General features: G+C 40.1%; 1 protein-coding gene across 1 annotated transcript in view; it reads right to left on the reverse strand.

The window, feature by feature from the left end:
- Nucleotides 1-12,900, reverse strand: part of AGO2 (argonaute RISC catalytic component 2) — a 47,122-nt gene that overhangs the window by 15,769 nt on the left and 18,453 nt on the right. The window contains exons 3-7 of the mRNA XM_066548500.1: nucleotides 10,249-10,369; nucleotides 4,246-4,427; nucleotides 2,281-2,417; nucleotides 2,013-2,147; nucleotides 406-493 (exon numbers count right to left, since the gene is read on the reverse strand). Coding sequence (XP_066404597.1) covers nucleotides 406-493; nucleotides 2,013-2,147; nucleotides 2,281-2,417; nucleotides 4,246-4,427; nucleotides 10,249-10,369 — 663 coding nt within the window. The remainder of the gene's footprint in view (nucleotides 1-405; nucleotides 494-2,012; nucleotides 2,148-2,280; nucleotides 2,418-4,245; nucleotides 4,428-10,248; nucleotides 10,370-12,900) is intronic.

The raw sequence follows: 12,900 nt of genomic DNA on the forward strand, positions 1-12,900 counted from the left end.
AGAGGAGAAAGAGATTGCAAATAAGCAACATCAGGAGGCTGATCCCAACTGGCATCACTTTTCTATTCCAGTTGTGGGAAACATCAGGCTACAAATAGGACACCCCGTCCTTCCAATTTCAAAGAAATCCATAAATGACAGAAAAAAACCCACCCAACCAAAAAAACCTCCCAGATCTAAAACAGAGCAAATGGTTTGTTAAATCAAATGCCATGATACTCATTATAGTATAAAAATAGAACAAAAAACCAGCAAAATTGGGAAAATACTTGGAGCTATATTGAAGGGTATTAACCAAAGAAAGCATCATTTTTCAAGGTAACTTTTCCCACCTCAGTAAGTCAGGCAAGGTATTTTTCCAGCCTGAGACCAAGCATATGCTAAAAAAGCAGAAATATACTTTACGTTTGGTGGCTTGCTGGTCGTCTGGTGACATTGCACACTCTGTACTTCCTTTTCATTTGTCCACAGTGCGTTATCTCCACCTTCAGACCTAAAAATTGGAAAGCACAAGTCACCATTTCTCCAAAATCAATGTGTCAGCCCTAAACTGCTACACAAGACCAATTAAACAGAGTAATAAAGCCATTCTAATTAGCCCCAAAGGGTAGAGCCCAGACAGAACTCAAAAAGCAATTTACAGTCTTAAAATTCAGAACTCCTGAGCTTCAGCTAAAGTTCAACACAGAATTTCAGAGATAAGATGAAATCCCAAAGGCCCCAGAGGACACAGATGGTGCTGAGCACATTCTGCAAATTCCAGAGCTGTGCCTCTAAGGAAGCCCAGGATGGGAAAAGGACAAAAAGGGTACACAAGCTCCTTGAAACAAAACCCCTTATTTATACTTTCTGTCTAAACACATGGGGTCTGTAAGACAGACCTCTAACTCTGGCAATGAACTGGGGGTGTGGGTGGAGGGGAATCCCCAAACAGCCTCTCCAGGAGCTCATGGGAATGAGGCCACAGTGAAGCAAGTTGCTGCCAGATTATCCTTTCAAAACACAACCAATGCAAACCCAGGATTTATTTGTACTTTCCCTGCTAACTTCTGGTTGGGCAGAGATAATTTTTGTGACCGTGGTCACAGGGGTTTTCAGGTGAAGGAAGAGACGAGAATGTTGAGTCTATGTTCAGAAGGCTTGATTTATTCTTTTATGCTACATATATATTACATTATGACTATACTAAAAAGAAATGGAAAGGAAAGGTTTTTTCAGAAGTTAGTTAAGCTAAGAGTAGAAAAGAATGAATAACAAAGATCTGTGTTTTGGACAGAGAGTCTAAGCTATCTGGTCTGTGGTTGGCTATTAATTGCAAATATTCAAGATGACCCAATCACAGATGGACCTGTTGCATTCCACAGCAGCAGATAACCATTGTTTACATTTGTTGCTGAAACTTCTCAGCTTCAGCAGGAAAAATCTTAAGAAAGATTTTCACAAAAAGATGTCTGTGACAAATTTTGTTGATTTTTTTAGAAATAAGAAAGGAAGATGCAGGATGGATTTATTCTTTTTAAAGCTGCTTGCTTTCTGCCAAGAGTATCAGGAAGGAAGAATCTCCATTTTGCAGAGGAAGCCTTCAGTGAACACAACCAGTAAGATTTCTTCCTCTGTTCTCTTTGATTCAGTCACTACACACTAGAATAAATTTGTTATTTACTTCCAAGAGAGTATAAGCAGAACAGCTGCCTAAGTATGCAAAAACATACTGCTAAATTATTAGTAAAATCTGAAATACGAAAAACCTGGTATCAGTAATTAGAAAAAATTAAGATTGGGTAATTAAAAAAACATGAAATCCAAATCTTTTGTAAACATTGAGACATCATCAGATCAGGAACTGGAATATTTTTGTCATGAAACTGGGATTGGTGCTACTGATAGTTTTCAAAAGCAAAAAATATGAAATTTTTGTCTCCCCATAAGGCAACTGCTGTAGAAAATATTTAGAACACGTAGTGGTAACATATCAGACAGAATAAAGCAGCTGTACATAATTTCCTCATTACCTTTTATTTCTTTGGTAAACTTTACCCTTTGGGAATCTGTCAGAGGTTTTTGTTGTTCTTCAATACTTTTGAAGTCCAGAACTTCACAGACAAACTCAATAACTGGCTGTGCTTTGTAAAATGCAGTTGCAGACACTGCAGACAAAAACATGAATGGTGTGTTACAACAATACAGAGGAAATGCTTAGGAAATCCAACAAATGGAACTAAAATTTTGCTGTTCCATTAAAGAGCAAGAAGAAACAAGAAACTACTTCCCAGTACCCACCATCAATATTGAGCATCATTTTCCATAATGAAGGTCTGACTGACTGATGGAAGCCAAACCAAACTTCTCTGCCACCACCCAAAGGATTTGAGCACCCTTCTGATGCTGTAAAGAAAGATCTCCCCACAGGAGTATACCTGCAAGACAACAAATAAATTCACATCAGAAAACTAAAGCAAAAATTGCAATAAATCCATAATTAATGCAAATTCCTTTACACAAAAGCACAGAAATGTCAGTGTTTAAAATGATCAATAATCTGAGATCCCTGGCCAGACTCAGGTTACACCTCTCAAAGCCAGGCTTGATGCAGTAAGAAACTGGCTACTACTCAGGTTTAAATTTAATAATATATCTACTAATTCCAACAAAAAAGCATCAATAACTTTTTATTTGTATTCTTTTAAAACTTCAGCTGTGCCTCCAAGAGAAAAGAATTCAAAGTCTGCTATTAAAACACCAAGGTAACAATCTCTTCCCATACTCTGAATTATAGACATGATGTGAGGGTAAATAAGTGATCTAACAAATATTTCTGATCTATCTTTCAGCTTGATAATTAAGTACTGCAAACTTAATAACAAACAAATTATATCCAGAGCCAACATGCTCCACTGAACAAAGGTATCTGACATTCTGGGCTGTTTTCTGTGCTGTAAAACCTGATGAAAGTAATTTTATATTTTTTTATCCTAAATTTGAAGGTAAAGTCAACATATTATAAGGCTATTTAAAGACACTTACATATATTAAACTCATATTACCTGTTTAGAACTATGATGTGGGCAAGTTCAGCCCTACTAAACTTTGTTCTTTGCTTTCTAATTAAATATAATTTGCACATTGGTCTTAAGTGACTTGTGTCACAGCAGCAGAATTAAGCCCAGTATCTCTTGGGTGAGACTGAAAATGCTGTAGGTCCTACTTGAAAAACAAACAAATAATTTCCAAGTCTTTCTTTCCTATCAAAATAGCCACACAGGGTGACATTAGCATCCCCCTAGCACTGCAATCTTTATACAAAACTGGCAATAAACATCCAAGGACACACAGGAACGGGGTAAGAAGTTGTTAAAATCCACCTTTCCACATCTACTGTAGCATTCACATTCTCTGAAAAAAAACCCTTTGCCCAAGATTTTTCTCTTGGGAAGCTGAGAAGCCTCAGAGAAAAGGAAAACAATTCTTATCTCATTTGCTTCTCCTCTGTTTTGCTCATGTGGAATGTGCTGGAGATTGTTTACTCAAGGGTGATTGTTTTACTGGATTCTGGTGTGAGTTGTTTTGACTCTCTGGCTAATTGGGGCCAAGCTGTGTTGAGACTCTGAAAAGGAGTCATGAGTTTTCATTATTATCTTTTTAGCATTTAGTAAGAATCCTTTCTCTATTGTTTAGTATAGTTTTCTTTAATATAATATAGTATTATAAAGTAATAAATTAGCCTTCTGAGAACATGGAGTCAGGTTAATTATTCCTGCCTTCATTTCCCAAAAAATACAATAATCTACCAACCTCCAAGCACTTCCCACTTGGGGAGAGCCTCCTTCTCCAAGGCCAGAGAGGGAAGAGGAGATGGCAGAGCCCCCCTGACCTGAGACACACAACCACGGGGCCAGTCTGACACCTCTGAAGAAAGGCTCCCATGTCCAGGGTGGAGGCAACCAGTGAAGCACCAATGGCCCTTCCTGAGCCTGCCATTGCCACATAGCCACAACTGCCACACAGACTGCCCAAAGAGCCACCAAAATAAACTACTGGAATGCTCTTCCCATGGAGGTGGTTGAATCACCATCTCTGGATGTGTTTAAAGAAAGACTGGACATGGCACTTGGTGCTCTAGTCTAGTTGAGGTGTTAGGGCATAGGTTGGACTTGATGATCTTAGAGGTCTCTTCCAACCTCATTATTCTGTGATTCTGTCAAACACCCAAGTCACACCTAAAGCACCTCCAGTGTTTCCCCTCACCTCATGGAAGGCAAGTGCCTCATGACCACATCCAGGGCCTGGATGGTCTCGAAGGGGACGCTCGGCAGCCGGCCAGAGAGAGCATCGTGCAAAGCCTGCAAGCTCACGCAGGACATCCACTTGATGGCCACCTTAAATATTCTGTCCTTTCCTTCTCCTGGCAGAGTGACCTCCAGCTCCACCTGCAACAATGCCAAACAACAAACCAAGATGATTCTTTCCATTGGAAGGGGGGAAATCAGAAGGGACAATGGATTCCTCTGAACAACGTCACAAAGCAGGGGAGGAGACAAAAAGCGAGGATGAAGCAACACCATGCATGAGGTACAGCCTCTTTTAACACCTCCATCTTCCCCAAGGGGTATTTCAGAAGCCTGGAGGGCCTCCCAGCTGGCACCCATCTCCTCTGTGAGGCAACACTGGAACTTGGAGGCGCTCATATCAACGGGGAGGTGTCGGTGAAGATCCCATAACCTGATTTCAGATCCCTAATACGCCCCAGCGCGTCGCTGCTCGCGTCAGCTCCTGCATGCCTAAAATAAAGCATGGGGTGTCACCACCTGCCAAGATTCATGAATTTCTGGTATTTGCTCTCCAAAGCACCAGAGTGCTTTACATACTCTTACTGCAGACACAGTTCACATAAGAGAAGAAAGGAGCTTTAAAAGAGAAAGAAAAAAAATTATCGATCACGCAAAGAAAAGAGAAAAGCCACAAAAGCCACCAAGTCAAAACTGTTACTTTTAAAGTAAGAAAAGAAAGAATAAACTACAACCCCCAGTGCCAGTGATGGTTTCAGGTAGGAAACAGGGGCACTTCTTTGCCACGGTATGCCCTACTTTGAACTTTTTGTCTAAAAAGCAGTGGCAAACTTCATTGTGGTAAATTACTTCAGCCAATTATTTGTAGTTATTTGTAATGCTGATTTCTCCTCTTTCTTAAAACAAAGGAAGTCTGAGCACTAAGGTTTTTAAGACGACTAAAATTAGGGCTTGTCTGAAATGATCAGGAGGTCTGGGAGTGACTACAAGGAATAACAAGATCAGAGTATCCTTTGTGCTGGATACAAACAAAAACGTTGCATTTTCCCTGCTAGGGAGCTTGTAATTTAAATACAAAAGCCATTCACTTAAAAGGCAAGGTGTAATTAGCAAAAATAATGGGTGGCTAACAGCAAACTAATATCTGCCAGCATTTGGTCTCTTGCAACAATTTGCTTCTTTGGTCCAAACATAAGAAGGAAATATAAAACACTTATTTTATATATAAAATATTTATTTTTATATATAATATACTTTTTATATATAAAATACTTATTAATATATAAGTTTATATATAAAATAAGAAATCTTCCCATGTGCCCCCATAAATGATTTGACCATCTACAGCAGGCACACAGAGTTAATATTACAGCTGAATCTCTCCTCCAGCACAAACATCACTCCCCAGGGAGACTGGAGCAGAGGAAGGAGCTGCACAGCTGTGGGAGGGCAATGGGAACTGAGTCTCATCCTGGGGTCACTGCTGTGAGTCTGGCCCAGGTCAGCCCTGCTGAAAGCTGTGCAAAGAAACTTTGCTGTGGTCTTCAGCTCACACAGGCTGGAAGCTTTCCATGAGGTCTTTCTTCCACCACACCATCAAAAAGTTCTCAACTTTGCATCTCATTTGCAGCAGATGGAAGATGTCTGTCACACCTGACCTGCATTTTCCTTTAAACCTCTCCTTCAAATCAAGTTTCATCATTCCTGCTTGAGCAACCTGGTCCAGTGGAAGGTGTCCCAGCCCATGGCAGGGCTTGGAGCAGGGTGGCCTCAAAGGTCTCTTCCCATCCCAACCACTCTATATTTATTCCCAATACTGGTAATACACAACTCATCTGATTACTGAATGCTTTGGTGCTTTTAATCTAAAAAAAAAAAAAAATATTTAATTTTACTTTTTTTCCCCTCTCCTGGTATCAATTTACAAAACTCCTTCACCATAATGGAATGGGAGATGAAGAGCAACCTGTGCTGCAGTACCTTGTTCCTGGTGGAAATAAAAGGCCCAGGATTGAAGAATTTCTATTCCAGGTGCCCAGCTACAAATACCAATAAAACTTAGCAGAGCTGTGACTGCTGAATTTGGCCCAAAACAATTCTTGCTGCTGGGTCTAACTCCAAATGAGTTGAATTAGGAGTCACTGCTAAAATAAGTAAGGTTTAAATAAAACTTTCCTGTGGTTTTTTTTTAAATTATTTTTAAATTAAATATCTCACACTATTAAAAAAAATCATGAAGATATTAAAAAAATGTCCCTAATGCACACCCCACATCCAAATGTTCACATATACTTTTAGGCACTGCTAATCAGAATTTTTCCTCTCTCAGCAATATTTTATTTATCCCACTCTGTACTTTTGAGGACAAATGAATACACTCCTGTTTGGCAAAGTAAGCAAAATATGAAAAAATTAGGACAAAGTAGTTTTAGATGGGAATTTTACTATGTCCTTTATTATTAGGGATAGATCCTAAAGCAAAATACAAGATTTTTTTTCTTCTCTATCCCCAAATAAATGTCAGGATGCTACCTGGTTGACCCACTGCTAAATTGCAACAGAGGTGACAATTTTGCAGCTAAGGGAGCTAAATTAAAGGGGTTTTACTGTCAGGATGTGGAAAATCATTAAGCCTGTAGGAAAATTTCAAAGCTATTCTTAAAAAGAATAGGTCTTGAAGCTGATGTGGTCTGAATGACTCACACAAATCAGCATTATCACTGTTAATTAAAAAAATTACACCTGACCATGTGTTTGAGGAATTCTTAGGATTTCTTCTTCTCCATAAAATAAATGCAACATCACATGATTATTTATCATGCTCTGAGCATACAATGTACCTTTTCTCCATTAATCCAAGAGCTTTTCCTTTCCAGGCATTCAGAGGAAAGGAAAACAGATTAACAACAAGCTATGGATGTAGGCAAAGCTCTGCCTCTGTCATGTGCAGAGTATTTAGCAATACTCCAGAAAGACAAAGTCAGAGAGGCAAGTCTGTGGCCACAGACAGGATTAACATTTTCCTTCTAAAAAAGGGAATAGCAGCAGGATTTCTGTACCAAACTGCTGCTCTGTTCATTCCTAATTACTGTTTTTCTAATAAAAAAGTAATGAAGATGTTGGTTAAGATACATGAATTGCAACTGAAGTTTGCTAGGTGAGAAAACTTCCAAGTTCAGGTAAAATTAAATTCCAGCTTTTAACTGCAGAAGGATATTTTAGAGAAATACACAAGTAAAGCAGGAATTGAATAAAAAGGTGCTGTTAGAGGTGACTTGGGTTTGATGTGTAGAACCTACAGGGAAAGAGGAGACTTTTAATATCTTCCTACCTTGACAGTGTCCTAAACACTTCTTTCTTCTCAATATGTAAAAGTAAAAACTATGAAAATATCATGTTAATATTTACATATTCCATATTTGTTCTAAAAGGTCTAAAAAATTAAGAAATTAAAGAGTGAAAATAAGGTACACTAAGGGAGGAATGAAAACAGATTTGATAACCATGAAAGCCAAGCAGAAAAGTATAGAGAAAAAAAGTTATAAAAGAAGCAAAGCAAATCAAGCACAAAAAAAACCAAGCCCAAAACAACCACTACAACAAGAGATGAGGACAGAGTGCAGTAATTAACTTAAAAGAGCAACAGGAGGAGAAAAACCTTGGCAATTTTGTGTCAGCCCTCTGTTTAGCATCAGCTTTTCCTTTACCAGTGCATACTGCAAGTCAATTAAGATCTTCCACATAGATTAATCAGTGTATGTTCATTAATCTTTTCAATATGATCCTAAATGCAATCAGATGTGCAGTAAACTTGCTATATTTGCTATGTACAGAACAGTAAGAAAAAAAAACACACCAAAGAAAGCTAATCTAATTATGCTGGAGGAAAGTCCTAATACCTACAAGCTCTATAGTGGTTTAAATCATGCTTAAACCAATTTAGCACCATGTAAAAATTTCCTTCATTAAGCTAAATTTCCCCACATCTCATTTAAAACAGCTCAAGATTTATCTCTGTTAGCTCTTTCCTCCAGGGTAATGTTAATATATGTGGAGGAGAACAAGTGACAAAGCCCTATAACCATGGCAAACAGGGGAAAAAAGGGAGTTTATTGAAAGTGAGCCTAGATGTGAGCCACAAATCAAACCCCCTGAAAGTACCTTGTGCTAAACTCCACCATAAACACCCTCTCCAGTGACCCCCACTCCAAATGATGACTGCTCTGGCCAGACTGGGAATGGATGAGATGATTTCTTGGGTGAGATGTTCCTTCTGTGCCTGTGCTGACCAGACAGGACTCTATTCCTGATGCTTTGGATTTTAAACCCCACACACACTGAAACAGATGTGGTAAAACTGAAATCTAGGACAGTGTGGCAGCAGGAAATGTTCCTAATGCCCCAATTCCTTTGTGTCCCTGCAAACCAACAGTGTAACCTACAGCTGGGAAAAGGCTGACTTGGAAGGTTTTGTTAACTCTGTCCCATCCAAAATGGTTATCAGAGCAAGGAGGGCCAACTTGCATCTCATGAAGTCTCATTAGATCTGAGGATTAATTTGATCTCTGTTTATCATGTATAAATAAACCATTTCTCATTTAACTTTACTTATTAAATGAGGAACTTCATACTTGTCATAAGGTAAACTGTTATTCACTCATAATTTGTGAAGTATTATAAGGCAACTCTGCATACAACCAGAGTTGTTCAAACCCCTAAGAGCCTCATCAAGTATCCTTCCACCTTTGCAAATACTTTGCAGTCTTGTGTGTCAAACCTGTAGGAACTGGAATATTGTATGTGAAAGCAAGGGGAAAAAACCACTAAGACTTTTAGTGATTCCTTTATAGTTTCCCAGATATTCCTTTATCAGTTGATGAAAAGTAATTAACACTGGAGTAGAGTCTGACCTTTACTGCATGGCATTCACTTAAACAGACTGGGAGGAAATAAAAATTACACATATGAGATTAAGAGCTTGATTCAGGCAGAACTATTAACTACAAGCACTGCACAGGCACCCAGCATGAGACAGCAAACAACAGCCTGAACTATTCCGTAGCTGCTGAATTTCAGAGGGCCATTTCTCTGTATTTCTCTTCCTCCTTATGTTTTATTTTTGTCTAAAGCTGGAGATAGAACAGTCCTCCCTGTAACTGTGCACCCCCAGCAGAAGGGAACTACTGCAGTACCAAAGAGAACAACTGTGCCCCCCCTGAATGAAAACAAGGCACAGAAAATTCAATCTGCTATGAGATCACAGATGCATAGGCTCAATTATTTACTAGGGCTTGTGTGTTTGCATGTTCCAACAGAGTCCCTTCCACTCCAGCAGTCACTGGGCACAGGAGCAGCCACAACCAGAGCCCAAAGAGGTCACTGCCCCACCAGGAGCTGGCAAACACAACCCCAGTCCTCTCCAGCTGCCCCAGGGCAAAGATTGCAGGTCTTAACCTGGTCAGTGTAAATTAATTTGGCTCTCAGTCATCAAGGATTAGGGAGGAGAAGTTCCAATACAGGCAACAGAGAGATGGAAGAGCTTCTTTCAGCTACTGATAGTGAGAATAAGCTTAGAGTGGGCCTTGATGAGATTAGTGAGGTGACACAACAGCTTCTTGCTGCCCAGAGCAGTATTTTCCCTACTCTCTCCCACACTCAGCTGTGCTCTCCCTTTTTCCCTAGTGCCACTCTGGAGACACTCTGCTGTCTGGGGCAGCTGATCCAGCTCCCTAAAGCAGCAGACACCACACCAGTGGGGAGAAAGAGAGGGAGGAATGAAGGGATATAGAACAGGGGGTGACCACTGGGATAGCAGCAAGCTCACAATTGTGTCCAGGCAAAACAGAGTGGCAACAATAGAGACATTTATTGCAGAAACTGAAAATCAGTTTCTATTAGTTATTAAAAATATTCTGAAAATACCACATTGAAATCTCTAGATTTTTTTCTATTTAAAACTTACTTTATCTCTCCCAATGGGAAGTGGCATAGCTGTATAAAGGTTTTTTCTTCCATCAAACACTGGTTTGCGATCCCCAAAAATCTGGGTTTTAAAGTGCTGAACCATATGCTCCACTATTTCTCTGAAAATGCAAAAAGATTAAGTTAATCCAACTTTTTACTTTGAATGTTAAGAGGCAGACAAGTACTATACTTACCAACAGAGGCATTAGGTAAATGAAAGGGTTATCCACTCCTGACCATTAAAGGCAAGATTTGTTTGACTGATCTGAACTGAAAGCAACCTTTCCACAGACTAAACTGTTTTCTTAAAATTGCTATTTTTAGGGTTTTTTCAGATTTAAACTTTCCTTCCTCTTTTGTGTGACCTACTGGAAGTGGTGAAGTGAAAGCTCGTGCTCTCTCAAGCTCAAAACAAGAAGTGCCTGATAGATCTGAGGCTTCAGCTCTCCTGTCCTAGAGCCCTTCCTGCAGAGGACCCTGGACCAAAAGCTCAGCAGCCTGAGAAGCTTTCAAAAATATCATTATCCCAGCTTAGAGCCCCCATTGGCAGGACAGCAGTTTATGCCAACAATGATAGCAAAATGTTTTGCAGCTCCCTGAGAAAAATAATTTTGAAATGCATTTTTTTTCATCCAAACAAAACTGGGATCCATCCAACAAAACTGGGTATATGCATTCAGTGAAGCTGTGAATACTAACAGTACACATTCACTTAAAAGTAGCTGGAATTAGGTTCCATTTTTGTATGAACAGGGAAACCACTCACACAGCTCCTGTCAAACCACAGTGTTTACACACTGGTCATCCAAAGCAGCTCAGCAGTCAGTGAGAGGTCAGTTGGAACAATAACATTTTCTGATGCCAAAGGTCTTTTGGCCCCAATGTCCCAGAGAGACATCCCTCAGTGTACCTGTACTACCCAAAATCCATCTGCAGGCTGCAATCTCAACACACAATCAGGGGTAAAAGGGAGGTTAAAGTGGCACAGAAAGGAAACCACTGCTGCCCCAGCACTGCTGACAACACCAGCTCACAGAGGCTGCAGGTGACTGCTCATGCACCCTGACTTGGCAAGGGAATTAACCCAGCACTCAGGTAGGGATTACAGTGCTGCAAAATCTGAGACAAAACTGAACTCACTCAAGGAAAGAACTGAGATTGTTTTAATTGGCAATTTCTTTGCTGTGTCCCAAGGTTTATCTTAAAATGTGGCCACTGAAAGGAACTCTGATCTCCTGCAAAGCATGAATCAAACCTGACCCAGTAATACCTGCCTCAGATCTGCAGAGTGTGACTGAATAAGTACAAAACTGGGAGGAAGGAGGTATTTTTCAACCTTAAGATTAGGCATGGAAACCCCACTCTCTTCCTGAGCAAGTTCTTCCATTTGTAAACTGTTTTACATAAAAAATGAACACTTCCACTTGATATATGTTTTCAAGCTTCAAACCACATCCACAATTAGCAATGGTGTTTCTCAGCTGTGGGTGGAGATATTTTTAAGAAAAATAAGTTATTTTCCCCATGCAGAGTTAAGAGAAGAGTTATTTACCACTTCATTAACTTCAGCTCCTTGGGACAACTGTTCTACCCAGCTCATGCAAGCTCACCAAGAACCCTGGGCTGGCAACTGCAGGCAGCGTTCATCTTCCACAAATCCTCAAAAATTAAACTGAGAGCACCCAGAGTGCAGAACTAAACTCACATTGCCCACTCTGCCTGCCCAACTACCCAAACTGATCTGCCTTATGCACAGAATGGTAGCCAGACTGTATTAATTCAGGAGCACGTTGTCCCAGCTGTGTTCTTCCAGTCCTGCTCCAGCTCATGTCTCAGTGTGGAACTTGCATCTACAGTGGATACACCCTGCAGTGGGGTCTGCAGGGTCACAGTGCAAGGGGAGTAAAACTGAAGAACAAAGCTGATACACATGAGGGAGCAGAGCAAAAAATAAAACCTCCCTTTCTCCTTTCTAGAGGCTGTATCACATGAAGCAATGATAAAAGCTACTGACTATATACATGTGAATTATATAACCAAAATACTAGAAACATGTAAGGCAGCTGTAAAAAAACATCATTCAGAATTGGATTACATGTGCATCCTGCATAATTATATATATATATATATTTGAATATATATATATATATATATGAATATATATTTGCACACAGAAACACATGTATAGACATAGGTCACAGCTCACAAAAACCTGGGTGCAGGTGAGTACAGGTACATCTACAGAACAGAGCAGTAAGTACTCAAAAGAAATAAAACACACTTTAATATGTGAATCCAAATTGTATTCTTACCACAGTGCCCTGAGAAACATCCAGCACACCACTGCTGAATGCATCTCTGCTTACTGCAAAAGGCATTTCACCTGTGTACACCTGAACCTGCTCCTGTCACCACAGAAGAGCAGGGACTAACCTGCCCAAGCAGAGCAGGCCATCAGCAGGCACAGGAGGAAGAACTTGTCACTGAACAGAATCTGCCTTTCCAGTGAGAACAACTGCTTTAGGTTTTGTGGCAAGCACCCCCACACTGGATGTAAGGGAGGTGCTCACACAGAAAACACACAAGCAGTGCAGCACTTGGCCCCCAGAGGAGCTGCAGAGGAGATCTGGATCAGCCAGCAGCAGCTGGC

Source organism: Molothrus aeneus, chromosome 1 (assembly GCF_037042795.1).
Source record: "Molothrus aeneus isolate 106 chromosome 1, BPBGC_Maene_1.0, whole genome shotgun sequence".
In the NCBI taxonomy this organism is placed as follows: domain Eukaryota; kingdom Metazoa; phylum Chordata; class Aves; order Passeriformes; family Icteridae; genus Molothrus; species Molothrus aeneus.